This window comes from Aethalodelphis obliquidens, unplaced genomic scaffold, assembly GCF_003676395.1.
Source record: "Aethalodelphis obliquidens isolate GAN/ISIS:26980383/991018 unplaced genomic scaffold, ASM367639v1 scaffold3, whole genome shotgun sequence".
Classification (NCBI taxonomy): Eukaryota; Metazoa; Chordata; class Mammalia; order Artiodactyla; family Delphinidae; genus Aethalodelphis; species Aethalodelphis obliquidens.
This window is the reverse complement of record NW_020837947.1, coordinates 41,564,376-41,591,743: the sequence shown is the minus strand read 5'-3', so window position 1 is coordinate 41,591,743 and position 27,368 is coordinate 41,564,376. Positions and strand designations below refer to the sequence as shown.

The 27,368-nt window shown below is 36.1% G+C and overlaps 1 protein-coding gene across 1 annotated transcript in view; it reads right to left on the bottom strand.

Moving 5' to 3' along the window:
• The window catches only part of CEP85L (centrosomal protein 85L), a 155,652-nt gene that overhangs the window by 17,697 nt on the left and 110,587 nt on the right, over positions 1-27,368 (bottom strand). Inside the window, exons 6-10 of the mRNA XM_027087762.1 lie at positions 21,050-21,229; positions 14,354-14,506; positions 12,001-12,155; positions 9,730-9,847; positions 9,133-9,183 (exon numbers count right to left, since the gene is read on the bottom strand). Coding sequence (XP_026943563.1) covers positions 9,133-9,183; positions 9,730-9,847; positions 12,001-12,155; positions 14,354-14,506; positions 21,050-21,229 — 657 coding nt within the window. The remainder of the gene's footprint in view (positions 1-9,132; positions 9,184-9,729; positions 9,848-12,000; positions 12,156-14,353; positions 14,507-21,049; positions 21,230-27,368) is intronic.

Sequence of the window (27,368 nt, the reverse complement as noted above, 5' to 3'; positions counted from 1 at the left end):
TGGGGAGGGAATGAGCAAAGGGGGTCAAAAGGTATAAACTTCCAGTTTTAAAATAAGTCCTGGGGACGTAATGTACAGCATGGTGGCTATGGTTAACAATACTGTATTGTACATTTGAGTTGCTGAGAGTAGATCTTAAACATTCTCATCACAAGAAAAAAAATTTACTAAGTAGTGATGGATGCTAATTATTAGACTTACTGTGGTGATCATTTTGCAACATATAAAAATATCAAATCACTATTCTGTACACCTGAAACTAATGTTATAACATTTTGAAAGAAAGAGAGTATAGAGTTAATGGTAACAAGATAAGATTTTGGAGTCAGACAAAATTAGGTTTTGGGTGCACAGCTTATGTGTTGTATAATCATGGGTGAGTTATCCAACCTTTCTAGGCTCCAAATTCATCAGAAAGATTTTCCAACCTTGTAAAGTACTGTGAAAATTATGTGGTATATATGTAGACAATACCTTTGGATGCCTGCCTATTCACAAATCCCATGAATCATACATAAGTAGTCATATTTGTACTGGGATTCTATATTCTTGGGTTATAGCTCACCGGGTCAGGCTGAATGAACACTTGACCAAACCTGAGAAAGTGAGACCCAAAGTCTATGAGTTAGTCTCTGCAGGTGGCGGGAAATGAACTACAGAACTTCAGGGCTGTGGGACAGCCATGGTCTGCCATATGAGTTAAGGAGGAAAGGAAGTCAGTCTGCAGAGAGAGAAAAGAACTGAAACAGAGGGGAATGCGAGCAGCAACAAAGCCTTTTCCTTCCTGAAGCCAGGCTTCATTCCTACCTATGGATTCCACAGATATCTCTGCATTCTTGTAATACAGTATATTCTACTATTTTTGCTTAGGCTAAATTGAATTGGTTCTGTTGCTTACAATCAAAAAGCCTAAATTACTTTTACCTAGTACAAAATACTTATGCAACTAACACTAATTCCTTTCTTCTTATACTAATATTTAAAAGCCCATTTCTTATTTCAAATCACCATGATATCTTAAAATGATATCTTTAAATATCTTCTATATATACATGATATATATATATATATATGATATAAATGATATCTTTAAATATCTTACAATTTTATTTGTCAGCTATACTTCAATAAAGCTGGGGGAAAAAAAGAGCCCATTCCAGGGACTTCCCTGGCAGACCAGTGGACCAGTGCAGGTTCAATCTCTGGTCGGGGAGCTAAGATCCCACATGATGCACAGTGTGGCCCCAAATTAAAAACAACAACACCACCACCACAAAACAACAAAAAAGAGCCCGTTCCAAATTCAGCATTATGGGTGAATTTTCTTGTGGAAAAAGGTTTTTTTGTCTCTTTTCACTAGTCATCCCCTAGAAGAGTGCCTAGCCCATGGTAGAAACTCAGTTAACAATTACTAAATGACCAGAATTGGTGAATAAATGACAAAATATGAAAAAGTAACTATTTAACACCTAGTTTTGTTTAAGTAAGAATCTGTGTTTACTCATTCAAAACAGTTACTGAGCCTCTTTTATGCACAAGGCACTGTGCTAAGTGCTGAACTGGATAAGGAATGTTCAAAGACCTTAGTGTACCCATTATAAAGCTCTTGAGGGCTTCTCTGGTGGCGCAGTGGTTGGGAGTCCGCCTGCCGATGCAGGGGACACGGGTTCGTGCCCCGGTCCAGGAAGATCCCACATGCCGCGGAGCGGCTGGGGCCGTGAGCCATGGCCGCTGAGCCTGCGCGTCCGGAGCCTGTGCTCCGCAACGGGAGAGGCCACAACAGTGAGAGGCCCGCGTACCGCAAAAAGCTCTTGAAATAAATGTATCAGAAAAAAAAGGCATTTTATTCATCTCAAGGAGCAAATAATGCCACCACACTGTAGAGTGTAATGTACTAAAAGATTTCACTTTGGAGACAAAATTTCCAAATTGTGCTTCTAGGTAACTGAGCATAAGATGCTTTCCGCAGAAGACTAGTTTCCCAGTGTGCTCCAGTTTAAATATCTTTCATTCCAGGAAAAGACCCTTAAAACAATTCCCTCCCCTAAGGCTTATACAAGGAAGAAATCAGACTAACATCTTTTTTTCTTTTTCTTGGGACTTTTCACTTTGAGACATCCAGGATTAACACCCAAGGCACAAACTCTGAAGTCAGACAGACATGAATTAGAATCTCAGCTGTCGAGACCTTGGGCACACCTTTTAAATCTCAGCAGCTTCAAGTATAAAAATATGCTCTTTCTTACCTTGTAAGATTACTGTTGAGGCTTAGAGATAATAAACATAAACCAGAAAGAACTGCTCCTGTAACAGGTAATATCATCACTAGCATCATCTCTGACACCTCTGCATTTGGCAACAGAGGTTCTATTTCTCACTTTGGCCTAAGTGTAGACAAATATTAAACTCCTTTTCCTCATTCTTCCATACTGATAAAAGAGAATTTTCAAAATATTTGTAAAACTAAGGAATATGCAAGCACCATAGAAATTGCAATTTTTTAGGTTTCTGTTTAATAATAATTGAAGATAGTGTACACCTCAAATTCCTTTCTTAACTATCACCTTGTTACCTGATATCATTTTAAAAATAATCTCCCTGAGGGCTCTGCTTTCAGCATGATGGCATGAGGAGCTCCTCAGACCTGCTCCCCAAGGAAACTGCTGAAAAACCATAAAATAACACATTTAAAGCTTCTGGAAATGGTTCATACAAGCAAATGAAGAAACATATACAAGAAAAGCTATTAAAACTCAGAAGAGCTGAAGTCTGTGGTATTTGAAACAAAATCCACTTGATTCCTACCCTCTCACAGCTAAGCAAGATGGAAACTCCAGACTGGAACAGCCAAGAACAGAGGGCTCCCCCTCCCCCAGCTCGTAGTTGGACCGCTGTCTTCCTAGGAAGGGCAGGGCGTCAGCACTTCTCATCTGTAGCTGATGCTAAGTTCCAGGCAAGTGCAGCCAAAAGGTGGGGGCTCCGTTCTTCAGAGCCCAGGCCGCCTCAAGGGAGGAAGGCTTTACCTGGGGTGTAGCCACGAGAATACTGGGGCCCTGACTGCCCTTGCGTTGGCTTCTGGGGCAGGAGTATCCACTGAAAGAGGCAAGCCGAGAGACCTAGAGCTGCTGCGCACCCTCCCTCCACTAGCACTCAGCTAGAGTCACTCAGAATCTTGACATTGTTCCCACCCACAATGACTAGGCTCAGAGATTTTGCCTGGGGATAAATAGGCCACAGAACAGAGACCGTTGAAGGTCTCCCTAAAGGAACTGAATTCTTTTGCAACAGAGTATAAAGTTCAATCCTAAGGGCACTCTCAAAATAGCGGGAGATTGTGGCAAAGGCAGTTGGGAGGACAGTGTTAGATTCACTGGAGCAACAGGCTCTACTGTAGGCTGGCTAGCTTGCAAGAGAGAAACAGTAAAAGAGACAGCTGGGAAGAACACTCCTGGGAACAGTAAAAATCTCAAACATTAACCCAGGAAGCTAGTCCTTCAAAGGAGCCAGAATGGACCAGTCTATGAAGCAATTTATGCCACAGGGCATTGCTGAAAACAGCAGAGTGTTGGCAATTAATGGAGCTCAACAACTGGTGTGGTCAGAGAAAGAGTCACAAAAGACCACAGATTACATTTATACAAAATGTCTAAGAGCAGGCAAATCTATAAATGCAGGAAGTAGATTAGTGATTGCTTATGCTGAGGAGGGCATGGGGTTTAAGAGAGTGACAGCTAAAGGTGTTACTTTTGGAGGTGACAAAAATGCTCTAAAATTGACTGTGGTCTTGGTTCCATACATCTGTGAATATACTAAAAATAACTGAATTGTATATTTATTTTTGGCCACTTGGCTTGCAGGATCTTAGCTCCCCGACTAGGGATCAAACCTGAGCTCCCTGCGTTGGAAGCGTGGAGTCTTAACCACTGGACCACCAGGGAAGTCCCTCTGAATTGTATACTTTATATGGGTGAACTATAGGGTGTGTGAACTATATATCAATAAAACTGTTATTAAAAAATCTGCACAAAATTAAAAAAGCACCACTTGCCTGGGTTCCTTTTCTTCCAGGTCATGATTTTCTCAGGCTTATAAAGCAAGAGCTACCAAAAGAGTTTAAACGTGCCATTACACACCTAAGGTTAGTGTCTCAGAATTAAATCCTTTTTTTTAAACTTAAATCTCAGTCTTTCCAGTCAAGTCCCACTTGTGGTCCCATGAGCAAGCTGAGGATTGTACAATACTTCCTAAAGGCTCTAGGACTAGGACTACTACTGGGCTATAAGGAAGAACTGCCTAGAGAACTTATTAATAATACATTATTTCAAGCTTCACCCCAGAGATACTGACTCATCAGACTCACAATGGGGCCCAGATATCTGTATTTTAGAAAGCAACCCAAGTACTTTGAATATCCATATAGGTTTGGTGACCACTCATAGCACAGGCTCAAGAATACTCTTTCATGATTCAAGTGAGCTGACTCCCTTCCTGCAACTTCCCACCTCAGACACAAAGAACTGACTTTTCAAAAGTCACCTTTTACATATCTTATTCTAAGATTTTAATTAACAACTATACTGTGCACACAAAAGGCCTATACACTAAAGATTTTTTCTCTTTGTAAGTACAAAGACTAGAGAGAAAGCTTATTTTTTAAAAATCTACTTTTCCTTTGATAGAATACATATTTTTGGCTGTTAGGATTTTCAAAAATTAGTACTGATTTCTGATGAGAAATTTTCAGTTTTTCATGCATTATATAAAGCATTTACACATAGGTAAAATTTTTAAAAATTAAAAAACTTTGGGAAGAAAGAACTTCATGTCAGGACACATTACAAAACTAGGATAACATAAAAAATGGAGATAAAATCACACGATAATAATGAAAAACATTAAATCAATATTTATTTAGGTTAAAGAAAAGTTATATTCTGCCTGTATGACATTGTATTGGATTATGATCCATTTTCTCACCATATCTACTGAAAAAACCTGTTTGATGAAAGCTTTAATAAGAGAGATTGCTAAAAATTGGAATAAAATCTTCTGAGGCTGTGGAAACATCTTCTCTTGAAGCGTTATAAATAGGACATACTGTCACAGTTTTGAGATTGGTGGTCCCAACCATGCCATTAAAAGTGAACAGTCTTAAAGACTTTTAAAAGTGTCATTCTTACTTTGTAATATTATAATCATTCATTGATAGCTGTCAATTCAGAAAGGCCATTTAAATGCGTAAATTCTTTTAATGAGAAAACTTTTTAACATGTTAGAGAAAACAAGTAAACATAACAAACTTTTTTACTTTGTATCTCCTCTGCCAAAAGATTACAATGATAACATAAAGATAGCAGCTCACTGGAAACAAGGTTATATGGGTGAAATGTCCTTTTGAGGGATAAATAGGAAGGAAGGTAATAATGCCCAGTGAAGAACTCATTCACATTCTGACTGTAGCCATGTTTATGGAAATGATGGGAAACATTCTACTGCAAAATGTCTTTTTATAGTATATATATTGACAGAAGAAAAACCTGTAAGAGGAGAAGTCAGTTTAGCTACACTGGTTTCGTGGATATAAGGAAAGGCAATATTTCTAAAGGATCAATTACTAATCAAGGTATTCATGCCAGTTAACAATATCATCTTGACGGCTGAACAAAATAGTAGATAAATCTGTGTTTTTATAACACTGAACTCAATTTCAAAATCAGCATATACTGTTACATGAAGTAAAACTTTTTCTATATTCAACAACAAATACAATATAACTAGTAGAAGACTGATTTCTCCCCAAACCTCCAAAGTTGTGAATCAATAAACTTGCCACTGACCTAAACCAGGTAAGTATTTATTTGAGTTCTGGTGCAAGGTAGTAAACTACATGTATTTTATTTTCTTTTTTAAAATTTATTTATTTGGTTTTGGCTGCATTGGGTCTTCGTTGCTGCACGTGGGCTTTCTCTAGTTGCAGCGACCGGGGGCTACTCTTTGTTGTGGTGCATGGGCTTCTCACTGCAGTGGCTTCTCTTGTTGTGAAGCACGGGCTCTAGGTGCGCAAGCTTCAGTAGTTGTGGCTTGCGGGCTTTAGCGCACAGGCTCAGTAGCTGTGGTGCACGGGCTTAGTTTCTCTGCGGCATGTGGATCTTCCTGGACCAGGGCTCGAATCTGTGTCCCCTGCATTGGCAGGCGGATTCTTAACCACTGAGCCACCAGGGAAGTTCAATAGTTGTATTTTAAATATAGCATTTTCACTCTATAACAATGCCTTATTTTTACTGCCTATAAACTGGACGTAATAAACATGGCAAGGGATTTTATTTTTTGTGTCATAAAATTTAAGCTATAAGAATAACCTGCATCTACCCAAGACAATGCAGTACTCCAAATCAGCCAAACGAACTTCTAACAAATTTGATATTCTCAACAGTGTGCAGGGGCATAAAGAAGCAGTGAAACATGAAACTCGAATAATACTAAGTTGGCTTTGTCTACTAAACACCCAAAAATGGAACAACTTCCCAGCACTGTGGAGGAACAAAACACGCAAACTACAATGGCAATGACATTTTACAATAAGTTTAATACTATACTAATAGCTAAAATGCATAATTCATGTTAAAATTGGTTGGGAAGTTCTCTGTTGTTCTTAATTATAAAGTATTTTGTGTTATTTTGGCTATGCCAAGGAATTTGAAGTAATATAAAACAGAGTTATAGCATGTTGGAAGGACATCACCATCTACATAGGACTAAGGTTGGCCATTCTTGATGTAAGCAAAAGGAAAAGCTAGGAGCTTTAAATAATCAGTAATTGACAGGAATTGCTCTATTATGTGGTTCAACTTGATGACATGCCCATTGACTATAGTATAAAGCAACAAGAATACTTCTTCAACCCAGAGTGTTCTCTTTAGGATTCTGCAGTTTCCAATGCTAGGTAAATAATTAGTATTCATTTTTTCAGAAGAGGCAATATTCTGAAAATTTCAGGTTTTTACAGATTATGCACTTTTTATATCCATCACAAACCACTAAATAACAAATGAAACAAAAAACCTAGCCTTCTCAACTGTGAGGGCCCCAAAATAACAAGTTTAAACAAGTAATGTTAAGCAAAAAATTTTCTCATTATCTGAGGCATATTTGTCTCCATCTGTAATTTTCAAGATATTTTCAAATAATATCTTGGTAAATACATGGAGTTTAGTTGGCCAGTTATCAACATTTGCTGTCTCTCTCTGTGAGGAAACTATATCCTAGACCTATAAACCTAGATGGTCACAATGGCTAAGAACAAAAAACAAAACAAAACAAAACAAGATAGGCTTTGCTTCCAAAGGTAGACAATAGAATTAATGAGTATACTGTCTGGGCCCAAATATTTGGAAATAAATGTACCTCATTAATTTGACTTCCATTCTGTAATTAATTTGAAGAAATAAAAGAATGTTAACTCAAGCATTTTAAGAACAAAGAATGGAATGGCACATAATTATATATTCTTCTACATATTCATTTATATATAGTCTATCTAAATGTGACTAAAGACTTGGTTAATGTGTAAGAGTAAATTGCATTACGATGCTTCCACAAATGGGGAAAATGCACATTTCAATTAATACAAATATACACTAAACATCTATAATGTGAGAGAGAGTATGCAATAAATCCTACAAATAAACAAATTAAAAACAATAAATCCTACATGTTTTATCCACCAAAATTTCAATGCCAAAGGACAAAGTTGACTGTCCTTAATTTGTATCGCGATAACTTTTATTAGATTTATCTCCTGGATATTGTTACCAAATGAAAGAGAAATTCCTTTCATTGTGGTCTATGATAAGAAGTCAGATAATAATGGCTGAGGGAATCTAACCATCTCGTAATTCGAATGTCTTGCAGAACAACTGAAGGAATACACACTAAAGAGTATAACCTCTGTGAATCAATCCAATAAGCCCACACACTTGTTGAATTGGACTAGTGTTTGACTAAACTGATAGATCACTTAATATGGCCAAAAGACAAAGCAGATTGTCCATAAATTCTGACACTCAAACCATTACGTTTTTCTTTTTTACTTCCAGTTTTGAGAATACTCAAATTAGGAGATATAAAAATAATTTATTCAGCAAAATTTGTCCAATGGTTTTCTATCACACAAAGAATAAAATACAAAGACATATACCTCTATGTGATCTGGCCCCAGGCTACTGTCTACCATCAGTCACCTCTCACTATATCTCACAATCACTGTACTCCAGACTAGCAGCCTTCTTGCTTGTCTTAGAGCACACCAGGCACATTCAGGGCACTGGCTGCTCTCTGCCTAGAATGTTCTTCCCCTGCTTATCTTCATTCAGAACTATGTTCAAATATTACTTCTTCAGGGAAAACTTCATGACCACTGCATATAATGTAGCACGATCTGTCATTGCCCTCTATCCTCCTTTTTTTTTTTTTTAAATAATAGTACATATCCGTACTTGACATTATGTTTCCATTTTCTCCATCTCACCCCACTAGAATGGCCAGGGACTTGCTTTGTTCACTGATGAATCTCCAGTGCTAAGAACAGTGCCTGGCATATATGCAGGGGCTCGGTAAATATCTGGCAAATCAATAAAAGAATGAAAATCCACTTAATCTACAAATTTTGGTTTATATTTTGGGTCAGATACCCTAAGCTCTAGATACAGAGACAAATATGCAAAGTGTCATACTTTGATAATACAGAAAAATAATATATAGAATTATTAGGAGGGAGAGTGCTCTTGCCGAGTTACAATGGACTAAAAACAGTTAATTGTCTTTAATTTTAGATCACTGATGACCTTAACCAAATGTGTTCTCAGTAGTAGAGACAGACTGCACCCAACTGAAAAGAGGAGAGGTAAGGAATAGAGAAGAATAATTTTCACAGTTTTTGAAGAACTGATTTACCAAGTATCATTTTCATTCTAAAGAACTGAAAGATTAATATTAAAGAATTTGCAATGTCACCTCAAGTGTTATTAATATGTTCATACAAAAACATATATGCTTTGATATTTTTTAGATATGCAATTACTAAGAGTAAATCAGCATACAGCTAAATTAAAATAAGCACAAAGTATGCCTTACCTGAATTTCTAAAATCATTCTGTCAATCTCATCTTGTTGGCGGTCTATTATCTACAACATAGGAAATATATCAGTCTGAATCAAATTTCTTTTTCCATTGCTTTTTTGGAAGTACCAAATTTCAAGAAAACAAAAGCACAGGGAATTATGAATTTATTTTTTTTAAATCAAAGTGTGTGTGGGTTTTTTTTAACAAAAGTATTCATACAAAGTATCCTTTAAACAGCCGTATGATTTGGATCACACATGTGTAAAACTGCAAACGTCTTACTCTAGCTCTTGATAAAACTTTAATCTTTACAATTTATAAAAATAAGTTTGAGACAGATTTTGAATAATTTAGGATGGAAAAAGATATCCTTTTGTTTTTGCTAAGAAATAATATAACTTTAGTTTGGCTTTTATTTAAATTTAAATTAAAGTTACTTAAACTGCTATTTTCTTTCCTAATAAAAACATTCAAACTAAAAATTCCATAAGCAATTAAATATTAACAAAAATATAAATCAAACAAACTAGATAAATTATATATCTATGCACGTATCCATATAGTATAGATTTCACTATCAAATTTCATTATTAAAGACATATACTGACCTTACTAGCATTCTCATTTTGTTTTCTCAGGTTATCATTTTCATTCTGAAGCTGTTTTGCATCTAACATGGGAAGGCGAATTCCATCTTCAAGGCATCTTTCTACTTTTTGCTGCAAACTGTTTTAGAAAGACATAATTATATGAAGAAAATAAGCTCTCTGTGCTGATTTTGGTAGATGAACGAAGTCTCTTCTTAGCGTCTATAATATTTTTTAAGCAAGCAATAATCAAGGCCTACAGACAACAGATGACTAAGTTTGAGTACCTATATTTCATACAAATAAGAAATATAACGCAGGCAGATTATCTTTTCAGAAATAGCAAATACGAGACCAGAGTCAAGAGCTGCTTAGTATGTGACAACATTAGGCCCTGGTGAAGTCCTTCATGACCCTAATCTGAGCTCTGCAATCTAAGCCGTGTTCTTTCCCTCCCCCCCAAAGGAGAGTTCCTTGATTAAGATGATTATGGTAGGGAGCCTAAGAATACGGATACACGTCCTTTGCCCTGCATTTTGAGTGCAACAAAAGTTTGTTTGTAAAGATAATTGTTGACTAAATCAGCAGAATTACACTTCTCCTTCATTAATATGAGGAACAATCTAGTTCCTTTTTACAGTAATCTGCATTTCCATCAATAACCTTTCTTATTTCCTTCAGCATTTTTACTACCTCCTTTTTGAACTTGGGATCTAGTAGACGAGAGGTCAGTTTCATTCTTTATTCTTTCAGGGAATTCTCTTGATCTTTTCATTGGGAGTGGTTCCTCTGCTTCTTCATTTTACTTATATTTCTCTGACTGTATGAGTTTAGAAGAAACAGTTACCTAGTGGTCTTGAAGGGCTTTTTTGTGGGAGTGTCCCTGTATAGCCTGCGTGCGTCTAACGTTTTTGATGTGAGGGCTGTTTTTAGGATGGATGCCCTGCCACGTCTTTCCTCAGTGTGCGCTGCCCTAATGGGTGTGATTGGTGTTGTGGTGACCAGAGTTTGCACTGGATGCTGAGTGGGGCCTCCTCTTTGAAAAGCAACAATCCAATATATTTATTCCTTGACCTAACAGTTTCTTATGCTATGCTTTTAGCATAAGAGTTTAAAAGCTTGAGTTTATGATTGTAATGCCCTATAAAACAGAACAAACGCATTACCTCTTTTCATTTTGTCATAAGATTAAAGAAAAAGATATGTGGTTGAGTTAATGGAGGTCAGGAAGCTGTTTTGAGACTAGAGAATAGGATATAAGATGTGGAGTAATAAAAAGAAATTAAAGACCGAGAAAGCAGAAAACAGGAGAAAAATAAAGGTAGAGTCAAAGGTATATGGATTTTTTTTGGAGCTGAGATTAGAAACACAGAAGACTGAATTGTCCCAGAAATCAGAGGTTTTCTGCACTGAAATCTAAGGAAAAAAAAGTAGACCAGGCATATTTAAGACTTTGAAAATAGCAGTAAAGCAATATTAACATGGAATTATCAGGAGGATTTTGACTAAAAAAGTGAGTTACATTGAGTTATATATAATTGATAGAAGCATAAAGAGTGCCTTCATTAAATTTAGTTTTTTGCTGCTTCGTTGTCTTCTTCTTCAGGATAGTGTTATCTACTTATAGTTGACAATTTATTAAGGTTTTTTAAGTTCTACAAAACAGTGCACATGTAGATGCATATATAGCATAGTTTTCTAGGTTTTTCATGAATCCAACATTAATTTTCCAGCTTAAATACATTAACAAAATATACTAACAAATAATATTCACTCCAGTTCTAACTGTATTAAATTCGAAGAGACCTGTGAGGCAAGAGATATGTGAGTAAACTCGGAAGGTGCATGGCAAACGGCCGCATCTGTTACTCTGCAGTCAGGTGAAATGGGAGCCAATTACTCCACTTTGACATGTCCCATTAAGGAGTGCAGTCCGGCTGCCCCTCTTTTTGTTACTTAGAATTTTTACTTATTCTTTGACAAAGCCATTAGATAAAGGGTTTGTGTTAATGCTTCCAGTTTTCAATTGATGTTTTTTTTTTTTTAGAAAACTATTCTCATCTAAAACCTACTCTTATCTAAAACCGAGATGTCAGTATGTTGCATCGCATTGTTAAATCACAACTGAGACAACCTGTTTCGATGACATAATACTTCTGGTTCTCAATAATACATCTTTAAGAGAAATAATAGAGTACTAATTATAAATTAACATATTTTAAGTGAAATGCTTTATGACAAATAAGGAATAACTTAAAAATAACATAAAAGAATTACTGAAGGTTTTCTTACCTCTGAACTGTAGTTACCAACTCCTTTTCTTTCTTTTTCTGGCATATTAGCTGTGCCTCATTTTCTTGACACTGTTTTTTGAACTCTTCAAGCCTTTTTTCCATTTCCATCAAAGTCTCTTGCAAATTCTTGTTTTTTTCTTCTAGAACTTGCAGCTAAAGAGAAATTTTTTAAAGTTCATGACACAAAGAATATTAAATATGTTCCTACTAGAAACTGATACTGGGTTCTCAAGAATTAATAGACTTATGGTTAAAATTACACTAGCTTCATTTCATGGATAGCACTTAACACTTTATCTCTTCCTTTGTGTAAAGGGAGCTGAGAGAATGAGATTATGGAGAAGAGGAGAATAGGGTCAGAAATTTCTAGAAGACAGAGAAAAGTGAATGATCTCAATTTGGGGATATTTTTAAAATTTTAATTGTGGCAAAATATACCTAACACAAAATTCACCATCCTAACCATTTTTAAGTGTACAGTTCAGTAGAGTTAAGTACATTCACATTGTTGTAAACTAATCACCAGAACTCTTCTCATCTTTCAAAACAAACTCTCTACCCATCTACCTCTCTGTCCATCTACCTCTCCCCTCAACCCCTGGCAATCACCCTTTGACCTTCTGTCTCTACGAATTTGACTACTTTAGGTATCTCATACCTATTTTTCTTTATCTTTAATCTATTTATCTTTGCTTTTTTTCTTTTTTTTAATTAAATGTCTCCTTTTCAATTCCTAAAATAATTACTGTAATCATTTTTTTAAAATTTTATTTTATTTAATTTTTTATACAGCAGGTTCTTATTAGTTACCCATCTTATACATATGCCAATCCCAATATTTATCTTTGTGACTGGCTTATTTCACTTAGCAAAACGTCCACAGGTTCACCCATGTTGTAGCATGTGTCAGAAAGTCCTTCCTTTTTAAGGCTATATTGTGTGTATACATCACGGTTTGTTCATCCATTCACCCACTGATGGACACTTGAGGTACCGTTTGGCTATTGCAAATAATGCTGTTATGAACATGCATTGTGAATAAACACCTGTTTGAGACTCTGCTTTCAATTATTTTTAGCATATACCCAGAGGTGGAATTCGTGGAGCATATGGTAATTCTATTTTTAATATTTTTGAGGAACCATCATATGGTTTTCAATAGTGGCTACACCATATTACATTACCACCAACAGTGCCTGAGGGATTATAATTTCTCCACATCATCACCAATGCTTGTTACTTCTGTTTTTTAGATATTAGCCATCCTAATGGGTGTACTGTGGTATGAACACATGTTTTAAAATCTATAGTCCTCTCTGTTCCTGCTCAAGCTCCTGTGGGTCCTTCTTTAGTTCCTTCATGATATCACCCTCTGTTAGTTTTACAATTTATAAATTAATGTAAACAGAAATTGTATTATAGGTCTAGAGTCTACAGAATAATGATATTCCATGGATTAGATCAATGATTCTCAACTGGGAGTGATCTCCCTCCACTCACCCCAGCAGACATTTGGAAAAGTCTGCTGACATTTTTGGTTTAGGGGGAAGGGAAGAAGCAGCACTATTGGCAACCAGTAGGTGGAGGCCAGAAATGTTGTTAAGCATCCTTTAATGCACAGGACAGAATCCTACAACAAAAAATTACCTAACCTCAAATGTCAAGAGTGCTAAAACTGAAAGTCCCATGATCAGTAAGATTTTGAGAAAAGACTGAAGAGTAGGTTTAATGGATTTACAAATAAGGCTTCAAGAGGATAGGCCTCACCAGAGTTAGTAGAAAGACTTTGGATGAGGTACTGCTAAGAAAGGAAAATGGCCAGAAGAGAAGTCAGAGGAGTGAATGGAGGTCATAGATTAAAGTATAAGAAAGAATTTATAGAAAGATTAAGAAGAATGATGAAAACAAAACAAGTATCTGGAAAGATGGTCAAAAAAAGGTCCTGTTAAGCCTTGGTGGATCCCACAGAATACTGGGAAAAGTCAGAACTGAGGTGCATGAGTGTGTGTGCATGCGGTGGGGTGTCACTGGTTTAGAAACTACCTTTTAGAGTAGAACAGTAAGTGAGAGAGTTAAGACAGGTTCATTAGGAAGGAAACCGCATATTAATTAAGAACAAGAAAGATCTATTCATGCTCAGATGAACAAAGTTTCTAATTAAAGTTAATCCTAAAAACAGCAATTAAGCACACAGATTTAAATTACAATTAGCCAAATATACAACTAAAATTTTAAATGATAAAAATTTACAAAATGAATGAAAAATTATAAAAATGAAATGTCTAAAGAGTCAACTTAAAAAAGAATATGTTTCCCTCTCATTTAAAGATCAGAATTTTATTTCATGTTACCTGTAGACTCTGACTCTGTACATCATCAAGAGTTGGAAGATCAGCCAGATACTTTTCTAAGGTCTCAATTCTTCTCTGCTTTTCTTTATTCTGTTCAGATTCCTTCTGGCACTTCTTTTTCAGGCTACTGATGTATCTATCTCTGGTTTTAAGCTAAAGAAAAAGATTATGAAGCTTCAGTGGTTTTGTCAAAAAACAGTAATATAAAAGCCAACATTCTAATCTCAGGCATCACTGAATTCACCAACCGTTCCAGATATAGTTAACACCACTTCCAACTTAAGTATGATTTATCTTATTTCATAGATTCAAAGATTCACATTTTTTTCAAATTCTTGTATCATTGAAATCAAGAGTTTTGAAATTTTTCTTTGATTTTACAATTGATGATATAAACTGCAGTCAGGCAGCAGTAATGATGTAGTTTTTATTGCCTGCACATGTGCAAATTTGGTCAAGGCTATTCATATCTTTGTCATTTCAACAGTATTATGTACATGTTGAAAGTGTGTTGAGTTTAAATCATATTTAAAATACCTTTGAAATATTACATTATAATTTGGCATTGAAAAATGTTATTGGGTACCCAGAAAGACAGTTTCAGGGAACAACTGAAAAATCAGTGAAGCAAGTATTCATCTCTGGAAGGATGACTTTAATTTCTTATTTATTGCAAAGTTATATGCAATGTTTTACGTGAATTAAGAAAGGAAGATATCTATAAGTAATTAAAGCTGTTTTGTTACTTACAGACTTACAAAGGAATCACTTATCATGCACTAAAGCAAAGCAATCAAAGCCAGGGCACTCACCAAAATTACCAAATACTTAGGAACAAATAATGGGACTAGTGAGACTAATTCATACCTCAAGCAAGACTATTGTTAAGGCATTGTGTCAGACTGAACTTGTACTATATTCTCTTACTATACAAAATAAAGATGTGCCTTACCATTAATGTCATCTTAGGACTGATGAAATACGCTAATTGAACACCTACTATGGAATACATACAGTTCATGATCTTTAGTAAATCCCAATTTCTGTAGGTTGAACCTCAGACTTTTATGTGCTATTTTTTTTCACCTTTCCACCTAAAACATACGATCTTTAAATTTTGTAGATATACTATCTCTAAAGCTCTTTCATAATCAAGATCAATTAAAAACAATGTATATACAAATAGTTGCCTAAAAAGTAAACTCCAGACTCACATTTACTTTAATTTACCAGTCTTCCAAACATTTAACATTCTTTCAGAAGCTTACAGGGTTCTAAAATATCTTTATAGCCTTTTCTCATATTCACCAGGGAAATAAGTACGAGTAATTAGTAGTATAATAGATTACTCTTTCAAATTTTATTAAAGCTAATGCTTGTCCACAATCCAGTTTCTTTCATGCCTTATCTAACTTATTTCAGGTCCAATGTATAAAAACTTTTATTAAAACAATTTCAATTGGAAAAACAAAACACAAAACAAATATACACTACCAAATGTAAAACCGATAGCTAGTGGGAAGCAGCCGCAGAGCACAGGGAGATCAGCTTGGTGCTTTGTGACCACCTAGAGCGGTGGGATAGGGAGGGTGGGAGGGAGGGAGACACAAGAGGGAAGAGATATGGGGATATATGTATGTGTATAGCTGATTCACTTTGTTATAAAGCAGAAACTAACACACCATTGTAAAGCAATTATACTCCAATAAAGATGTTAAAAAAAAAAGAAAAAAATACCCCAATTTCAATTGGAGAAACAAATGACATCGCATTTCATCTATTCATTCCATCAATAACGTTAGGATTCACTTAGGTCCTTGGGTAAGGAGCAACAACGGTAAAACAGACAAAACCTTTTATTTGGGCTTTCTTAGGACTAAAATCAAGTATGCTGGTGTGACAATTTAACTTTTGATCTATCAGAACTCACAGACTGTTGGCCCTGGCCGTGACCTGAAAGGCCATATAATCCTGCTCTTGCCTTAGCAAATGACCCTGTAAATTACAGAAGCAAACATAACTACCAGCCTATTTTTACTACATGCTCCCTAAATTACACTTAATTGTTTGTGTCTTAAATGTGACATAATTGTTTAAGTGACATAATTGTGTCCTCAAAAAGCAGCCACTGGAATAAGTTAGTCATGCTGTCTTCTATGCAAAGGTGTCCTAGGTGTCTTCTTTTCCTTTGGTCAATTCTCTTCTTTGCTATCATGTCACGCTTGCTGCTCTTGATCACAAATCTCGGCCAACACTCTCCTCTTGGATACCATCTCTGTTATTTGTGGCCACAAGCTGATCACACATAATTACTGGATCTTTTTTGTTTATTTTTTCCAGCCCTGCTCACTGATGAGAAGCTCTTTATTTTCTGTTTTTTTTTTAACTTCCAAGTTTTATGTTGTTGCAGATTAGCAGATCAACAGAGGTTACTGAATTCTCAACTCCAGTAATTACCTACAGGTAAATGAGGCACCACTAATAAATCTTTCCTATTCTAGTTATAAAAAGTTAAGTAAAATTTCAAGGAGGTATTATGCAATACTGAGATCATTCCTAGAAGGCAATTCCCCATTTCAGAAGACGTTTACAAACAGATTTATTTTTCTTCATTTTAAATACAATTATTAGAACAAAATAGATTAGGGAGAAAATGTTTTCCACTAAAATTTTTATAAATTATTATTAGAACCAAGGCATCAGCTGGAGAGTTAAATTGTCTTGAATTTTACTTCCAGCTTTTCAACAACTTCTATCTACATGCAACTGGACAAATTACTTAACTTTTCTCAAAATTTCAGTAACCTCATTTTAAAAAAAATGGGGTACAGTATATACCTCATAGGGTTTCTGTGACACTAGGATTGAATAAGAAAATGCATTTAATGTACATTAACATACTATCTGGCACATAAAAGAAAGTGTTCAACAAAGAGTAACTTCCCTTGTTATTCTTACCACATTAAATGTTTTTCTGTCTTAGAATCAGTCTTGATCAGGGTTACTGAGACTAAATGTAGAAGGAAAACAATGCAATCTAATCTCATGTGGGCCCAGGGTGCTGTTTAGTTGATGCATTATCAATAAGTCTAATTTCCTAGCTTCTACACTCCCTTCAAGAACTCAGGTCATCTCCATGTCCTCTGACACAAAGTCTACCCTCTATATTAACCCCACTCCTCAAGGTCCACTGGTATAGACACGTCCATTCTTAATTGTCTCACTTCACAGAGAGGCTATTTCTCTTCTTTTCCAAGAGGAACTCTTCCACCTTGGCATCTGTTATCAACATTCTCCTATTTCTCCTTAGGAATTTGGTCCATCGTGCACCCATTCTGACATCTTCGATATCTCTAATTATTCTTTCCCTAGTCCTTTGTTGGGGTTATCTCATTCCCTTCTCTCCCTTTGTGGCAAAAATCACCTGAAAGCATTTGTTCATTCATTCATTCAATATGCCAGGGACCATGGCTGGTGCTACATATGCTACAGTGACACATTCAGATACATCCCTGCCTTCACAAAACTTACAGAGATATATAAAAAACATAGCAACATTCAAATTTGTGCTGAGAACAAAATGCTTTAAGCATGTATAAGAAGCGGTTGGAGGGAAAATATATCTAAGTTGAGACTTGATAAAATATTGATAAACAGGTGACTGGGGAGCAGGAAAAGAGAGCCAAGTATTCATCAGGCAAAGAGGACACTTTATGTAAAGAACCTATACCAGAAACAAGTTCTGACCCGCTTAACAACTGTAAGACACTATACCAAGACACAGTGTACCAGAGGGAGACTGGTAGGGCCCAAGGCTATATAATTAGGCAGGCTCTTTCAGGTCATAGAAAATATTAAATTCTTATTTTAAAGACAATGAGATGGCATAAGTGGGTTTTAACCAAGTAAGAAAAATGACTGGATCTTCATTTTAAAAGGTTCATTCCTCCATACTATTAAGAATGGATCTGCAAGGCTGTGGAGCACCTGGAACTCTCACTCATTGGTAGTGGAAGTGTTAAATGGTACACACACTTGGGAGGACTGGGGTAGTTTCTTATAAGTTAAACATCTACACTATGAACCAAATGACCTAGAAATTCCACTATTAGGAATTTCTCCAAGAGAAATGAAAACCTATGTATACCAAATAAAGTCTAGTACAATAATGTTCACAGCAGCCTTATTCATAATTTTCCCAAACTGCAAACAATCCAAATATCCACTAACAGGACAATAGATACATTGTGAGAGATCTATATAATGGAAGGCAACTCAAGGATAGACAGGAACAGACTACTGATACGTGCAACAACGTAAATAAATCTCAAAGATATTAAGGGAAAGAAAACACACACAAAAGAACATATATGGTATGACTCCATTTATACAAAGTCCAAGAAGACTCAGAACTAATCTACAGTGATAAAAAAGTGTTTCGGGGACCTCCCTGGTGGCGCAGTGGTTAGGAATCCATCTGCCAGTGCAGGGGACACAGGTTTGAGCGCTGGTCCGGGAAGATCCCACATGCCGCAGAGCAACTAAGCCTGTGTGCCACAACTACTGAGCCTGTGCTCTAGAGCCCGCAAGCCACGACTACTGAGCCCACATGCCAAAACTACTGAAGCCCATGCGCCTAGAGCCCATGCTCCGCAACAAGAGAAGCCACTGCAATGAGAAGCCCGCCCACCACAACGAAGAGTAGTCCCCACTCGCCGCAGCTAGAGAAAGCCCGCGTGCAGCAATGAAAACCCAATGCAGCCAAAAATAAATAAATAATAAATAAAATTTATTAAAAAAAAAGTGTTTCAGGGAAGGGAAGAAGACTGACTAGAAAGAAGCACAAGGGAACTTCTTGGATAACTGAAATGTTTATGATCTCATTTTAGATAGTGGTTATATGGGTATACAGTTGACCTTTGAACAACAAGGGGGTTGGGTTGCTGACCCTCCATGCAGTATACAACTTACAGTCGGCCCTCTGTATCTGCTTTTTCCTCCACATCCTCAGATCCTCAAATTGTGTAGTATTTACTACTGAATAAAATCTATGTATAAGTGACCTGCACAGTTAACCCATTCTGTTAAAGGGTCGACTGTATACTATTACCAATATTCATAAAAACTGAACACCCAAGATCTGCACACTTGACTGTATGCAAATTATGCTTCAATCTTTAAAAGTATAATAAATAAAATACATAGAATTACAACAACAACAAAAGTGATTGAGGAGAACAGGTAGACAGGGCAAGGGTGAATTCAGAGACACCAATGAAGAGGCCATTACAAAAGCTTTGCCAAGAGCTAAGAACCTGGACTAGGCTGGTAGTGTTGGACAGGTTTTGTATAGATTTAGAAGACAGGCTTGATTAACTTAGTAGAGTTTCTAGCATGAGTAACTGAATACACAGCAATGAACATTGAAGAAAATGTTGTTTTATGTCGTTTGAGAATAGGGCAGTCAGAAGGCAAAATTAAGAACGGATTTTAGACATGAGAAGTCTGAAGTATTTTGAAGACATCCAATTAGGAGCTGTCTCATAGGTAGGTAACATATAAACTGATTTTATTAAGCAATAGACATGAAAAATAATAGAAGATGAGAAAAATTTAGATAAAACATAAAAATATATTTTAAAAACTGCCTCCACTGAATCTTCACAATTTTCACACAGTCTTTTAATTAACAAGTTTCAGGTGAGAAAACATTTTAATCCCTCCCACTTATGTATGACCGATGGATATTTCCATAGCTCCCTCCAGATTGTGGTATTAGATAAAGCCCCAAAAATACACAAAAGAAACAAGAAACAGTACCTGTTTCAAGGTACTTTCAAGTTAGCCACAATAAAATACATCATATAGCTGAGAAAGAGAAACCATGTAAAATTTGTCAGTTTTTGGAAGATAAAAATTTTAGCTCGTGTGTGTGTGTGTGTACTGACTCAAAAATGTCAATGAGCTCTCAATTAATAGCTCCAAACCTGCCTACAGAAATCATGGTGACGCCTCAAGATCACTTGAAGGGAAGGTTAGTTAATAGAATAATAAGCTGGGTATAACAAGAGAAATCTAAAACCAATTATGCAACTAAGTAGTAGCTTAAGGATCTATGCCTCTTCAATAAATCAGGGCTAGCATGTATCCTTATCTTACTTGATCTTTAATGATACTATAATGGAATGAGATGAAGTCTGTGAAAATACTGTAATAAAGGCAGAAAGGTCAAATAAATGGACAGATGTTTTGTGTATATAGAGGTATCTGGCTTTCAGCTACTTATTCTGAATCAAGGGCTTCAGCTTAAATAACGTGAAGTCATGTGCTTCTGAAAGAAGGACCACTTTCATTTCATTTACCAATCCTTCATATCCCACATTACAAAGACACAGGGCCCCAAAAGGAAAAGGAGAACAGTTATTGGTGTCACATCTCAGTGTAGACAACTAACTTTAAAAAAAGCTTTACTATTACTTAGAAAGACATAATATAATACACAGTGGTATTTTTATCTCTCAAAAAAAAATGCCTGGATTTTTGTAGATAGCACAGGGTTTCTCAAAAGTTACTGTAAAACTAATCACTTCAATGTAAATAAAACCTGGTATGACACCTGGCATACAGTAGATGACAAAAAAATCATATGTTGAAGGAATGCCCTTGACCCAATTCAACTTTATTAAAAATACCTACCTTTTCCTCCAGTTTCTTCTTCTCTTCACTAAATTGGCTTATCCTTTGCTTTAGAAACTGATTGAGCTGTAAAACCTCTTTCTCAGTAGATGCAAGCTTTTGCTCAAGCTCCTCTTGCTGGGAATGGGATGTTGACTGGTCTGAAAATGGAGTCTGGAGGGAAGTATTCTCATATTGTGGCTATTCAGAAAGAAAAAAAACATAGGTAAGACTTTAAAAGTTTACCTGTCTTGAATAAATGGAAAGAAATTAGAAATGAGGTACCTACAGTACAAAGAGCACAAATAGCCTTTAATGACAGACCTTGGCATAAATCCCAGCTCTCCTGCTTCCTAGTTATGTGCCATGATCAATTCAAATTGCTTACCACCAACAAGTTATGTAAAGTCCCTAGCACACAGCAGAAGCTTACTAAAAAGCAGTTATTATTTGGTTAAAAAGTATCAGAGTATAAAAAGTACATTATAAAGAAGTGAAATCTCAGGGGAAATAAATAAAAACTAAAGAAATATTTCCTCACAGGTGATCATTTCTTAGCTAATATTAAACTCAGTAAGTATTAATAGAGTGTTTCCCCTAACTAGAAACTAAGGTCCATGAAATCAGGAATTTCTGTCCATCTTAGTTGCTCTTATATCCCTATTTCATAGAGCAGTGGCTGGCACAAAATAAATGTTAAAAAATAATTGCTTAATGAATAAATGTATTATTCTTTTCATGAGCAAGGCTTTGAAGGAGAGTCAGACAAAATCTCTTCCCTCCCCTTCCCCCTGCAGCATTACAACCTGGAAGAGGAGGGCAGGAAATACAAATATTTCCTCAAACAAATTAGAATGTGATAAGAATGTGACACAAAGTAATGTGAAAATAAAGAAACAGATTACTTTTCTATTTACTAAGCACATATGTTAGGCATTGTGTACTGGGGAGTCAACAGTTAATAAAACAAGGTCCCACCAGTTTAATAAAGTGTCACACACAAAAAGACAACAAAGACTGCCTAAGTGCTAAGATAGCTGTATGTGTAGTAGCTATAGAATGGCTTTATAGAAGTGAACTTGAACTAGGCCTTGAAGAACTCATACTTTTTCAAAAGGTAGAGATGCAATTCAAAAATTATATACACGGTATGGTACTGGCACAAAAACAGACACATAAATCAGTGGCACAGAATAGAGAGCCCAGAAAAGAACCCATACTTATATGGTCAATTAATCTACGACATAGGAGGCAAGAATATACAACAGGGGAAGAAACAGCTTCTTCAATAAATGGTGCTGGGAACACTGGACAGCTACATGCAAAAGAATCAAACTGGATGCTTTCTCACACCATATAAAAAATAAACTCAAAATGGATTAAAGACTTAAAATGTAAGACCTGAAATCATAAAACTCCTAGAAGAAAACACAGGCAGTACACTCTTTGATATCAGTTTTGGCAATTTTGGGGGGATTATGTCTCCCCAGCAAAGGCAACAAAAGCAAAAATAAACAAATGGGACTAAATCAAACTAAAAAGCCTTTGCACTATGAAGGAAACTATCAACAACAAAAAGGCCACCTACTGAATGAGAGAAGATAATGGCAAATGATTTATCTGATAAGGGGTTAATATCCAAAATATACGAAGGACTCATACAATTCAACATCAAAAAAAAATTTTTAAATGGACAGAGGACCTGAAAAAACATTTTTTCAAAGAAGACATACAGATGGCCAACAGGCACATGAAAAGATGCTCAACATCACTAATCGTAGGGGAAATGCAAATCAAAACCACAGTGAGATACAACCTCACACCTGTCAGAATGGCTATCATCAGAAAGACAACAAATAACAATGAAGTGTTGGCCAGGATGCAGAGAAAAAGAACCCTCGTGCGCTGTTAGTGGGAATGCAAACTGGTGCAGCTGCTATGGAAAACAGTAGGTCAATTTCTCAAAAAATTAGAAATAGAACTATTATATGATCAAGCAATTCCACTCCTGGGTATCTATCTGAAGAAAACAAAAACACTTAATTTGAAAAGATACATGCAACCCTATGTTCACTGCAGCAGTGAACAACAGCCAAGCTATGGAAGCAACCTAAGTGCCTATGGATAGATGAATGTATAAAGAAGAGGTGATATCTATGTCTATCTGTCTATCTATCCTTCCAACAGAATATTACTCAGCTATAATATAAGATGAAATCTTGCTATTTGCGACAATATGGATGGACCTAGAGGGTATTATTATGCTAAGTGAAGTTAAGTCAGACAGAGAAAGCAAATACCATATGATTTTGCTTATACACGGAATTTAAAAAACAAAACAAATGAACAAACATAACAAAACAGAAATAGTCATAGATACAGAGAACAAACAGATGAGGGAGATGAAGAGGTACAAACTTCTAGTTACAAAATCAATGAGTCACAGGTATGAAATGTGCAGTGTGGGGAACATGGTCAATAATACTGGAATATCTTTGTATGGTGACAGGAGATAACGAGACTTAGTGTGGTGATCGTTCTGTCATGTATAGAAATACTGAATCAATATGTTGTGCACCAGGAACTAACATAACATTGTAGGTCAATTACACTTCAAAAACAAACAAACTCATAGAAAAAAAGAGATCAGATCTGTGGTTACCAGAGGCAGGGGTGGGGGAAGGGGAAGTGGATGAAGGGGGTCAAAAGGTACAAATCTCCAGTACTAGGGATGTAACGGACAACATGATAAACATAATTAACACTGCTGTATGTTATATATGAAAGTTGTTAAGAAAGTGAATCCTAAGAATTCTCATCACAAGGAAAAAATATGTTTTTTTCTTTTTCGTTTATTCTGTATTTGTATGAGATGGTGGATGTTCACTAAACTTACTGTGGTAATCATTTCATGATGCATGAAGGTCAAATCATTATGCTATACACCTTAAATTTATACAGTGCTGTATGTCAATTATATCTCCATAAAACTGGAAGGAAAAAAATTTTGATTATATAAACAGCATTCATCATGTGCATGGTATTTCAAAGATAACCGACTCAGGCACTGCCCTTTACAAACTCAAATTCTAATCAGAAGCATAAGAGAAACCCTTAGATAATTATATACAGGATACAATATAGTATGGCAGCCAAAGAAAAGCCATCTTCAGTACAAAGTGTTGGAAGGTGGGAGGATAAATGAAAAGGGCATGGGGAGAATTAGGGAAAAGGCTTTACTGGAAAGGTGGCTTTTGGAACAGACTTTGAAAATAAGGAGGATTCTGGCAGGAACAGAGAAAGGAAGAAAAGCATTCCAGAAAGAACATTTTAAAAAGGTAAAAGACGGAATATATGCACAGAGTACCCATAAAGTTTAGGTTACAAGAGGGGGGAATATAAGAGAAAATTAAAACATCTACGTGAGACCATACTTTAGAATCACAAGGTTCAGAATTCAACCTTAATGCATAGGAAATGGGAATCCGGTGATGGTTCTAGAACAAGAAAGTAACATGTTTAAGAAGTCTGTGAACTCTGTTTTGTAAATCTCTGTATTCCCTAGCACTTAGCGTAAACTACCATAGTGTAAACTCTTAGTAACTTTAGATTAAAGGGAAAAGAAAAGAAGAAAAAGGACAAGAGAGAACTATAACAGTTGGAAGTAATGAACAAGATGAATTAAAGGATATGGTGAATGGATATGAATATATCACTTTAAGAAATTATCCTAACCTATTTAGCTGAAAAAACCAAGGAGCTGAACAAGAATACTGAGAACAGAAGGAAGCAGCTCTGGAAGCAGAAATGAGAGGATTTAGAGAAAATTATTTTTTAAGGTGTGAATGGACAAGAAATGTTAAAGATAACTAAAGGTTCGAAATTCTGAGTCTAAGTAACAGGGAAGATCATATTCTGAGCAGAGGTAAGTAGGTCATGTGGGAGAACAGGTTTAAGCAAACGTACTTAATTACAATTAGAGCCTATTGATATTAAGATGCCAGTTAATATCAATTTAATATTAAGATACAAATATATATGAACATCAGGCAAAGAGATGGGTCTAGAACCCAGAAAAATGGCCAGGATAGGCTAGGAAACTGTAAAAAAGTGAATACAGATTTACAATTTCCCGTCAGGCATATAATGAGCTCAGAAATTGCCAACCTGTTTTACCGACAAGTGAAAAGCTGAACAAACTGAAAAATCAACAACTCTTCTTAGATCTGTCAGAGAAGTGAGGTTATCGGGCAAACTGCCACCCCCAAAATTGGAGAAACAGGCAAATAAAGAAAATCACACTTACTGGAACAGAATTATCCATGGGAACCAGTGCTGAAGTAGGAAAACCAGAACTGTAATTGATGAATTTGTTGGAGGCTCAAAGTGAAGGTCTGAGAGTCAAAATCTCCAGGGGCACCCAGTCATAGGGGACACCCAATATCCTTGAATTATACCACTAGAAGCTCTACCAGGTCCTCACAATGAATCCCTCTGTGCTTCCAGCAGAGGGAGGAGAAGAGAAACCATTCTGAAATGCCAGAGCTCCATGTTCTTCTTAACAAGGCCTGTCCTCAGGAGAAACTACTTTACCAGAGACTAACCTACCTAGAAGGGAACTAACATACCTAGAAGGAAAAAATCCCAAACCAGCTCCCTCTAGCCTTCCACATGGGGGAAGGGTTAATATCCAACTCAGTTGCCTCTAGCCATCCTGTCCTACCTAAGGGTGGGAAAGAAAAAACTAAGAAGCACTGGTGAAGTTCACAGTCCAGGAGCACAGGCTCATGCAAAGACTAAGTCAGAGAGCCAGAGAATGCTTCCCCTGCCCCACACCCTACCATGACATTACTAAAGGCCTACCTACCACACTTCCTTTTTTTTTTTTTTTTTTTTTTTTTCACACTTCCTTTTATCAGTACATCTGGAGAGACTGAACAAGCATCAGAGCTAGAGTCAGATATGTCACAGATGTTGGAATTATCAGAACAGACATTTTTAAAAATGTCTATGATTAATATGCTTAAGGGCTTTACTGATGAAGTAGAAAACATTCAAGAACAGATGGATAATATAAGAACAGAGCCGGAAAGACTATAAAAGAAACTCTAGAGACAAAAAACACTGAAACAGAAACGAAGGATGTCTTTGATGTGGTTATCAGTAGACTGGACCTGGCGCAGGAACCAATCTGAGCTTGAGGATATGACAGCAGAAACTTCTAAAACTTAAGAGCAAAGAGGAAAAAGATTGGAAAAAATAGAAGAGAATATCCAAGAGTTGTGAGATAACTACAAAACTTGTAATATACATCTTATGGGAACACCACAAGGAAAAGAGAGAAAGAAAACAGCAATATTTTAAACAAGATGATTTGAGAATTTCCCCAAAAGGTCACATACCACACCTCAGATCCAGGAAGCTCAGAGAATAAATGCCCCCAAACTACACTTAAGCATATCATATTTAAATTTTTGAAAATCAAAGATTAAAAAAATTGTGAAAGAAACCAGAGGAGAAAATACCTTACCTATAGACAGGAAAAGATAAGAGCTTTATACAACTTCTCAGAAACCATGCAAGCAAAAAGAGAGTGGAGTGAAATATATGAAAGTCAGGCACTTTCTTTCCTATATAACAGCAATGAACAGGTGTAATTTGAAACTAAAAACATTACCATTTACATTAGCACCCTCAAAAACATAATAGTATAAATCTAACAAAATGTGTATATACAAGATCTATGCAAGGAATACTACAAAACTCTGATCAAAGATATCAAAGAAGCACAAAATAAATGAAGAGATATTCCCTGTTCATGGACAGACTCAGTATGGTCAAGCCGTCAAGTTCTTCCAAACTTGATCTACAGATTCGATGCAATTTCAATAAAAATCCCAGCAAGTTATTTTGTGGATAGTGACAAGCTGATTCTAAAGTTTATATGGAAAAACAAAAGCTCCAAAATGGCCAACATAATACTTAAGGAGATGAACCAACCAAGATGGAGGGCTGACACCCTGACTTCAAGACTTACAGTAAAGCTACAGTAATCAAGAATGTGTGGTATTGGGGAAAGAACAAACAAACAGGTCAATGGAACAGAATGCAGAGCCCAGAAATAGATCCACACGAATACAGTCAACCAATCTAATGACAAAAGAACAAAGGCAGTACAATGGAGCAAAAACAGTCTTTTCAACAAATGATACTAGAACAACTGAACATCCACATGCAAAAAAAAAAACAAAAAAATATTCTAGACACAGACCTTATACCCTCCACAAAAATGAACTAGAGATTGGTTCAAGATGGCAGAGAAGGACGTGCTCTCACTCCC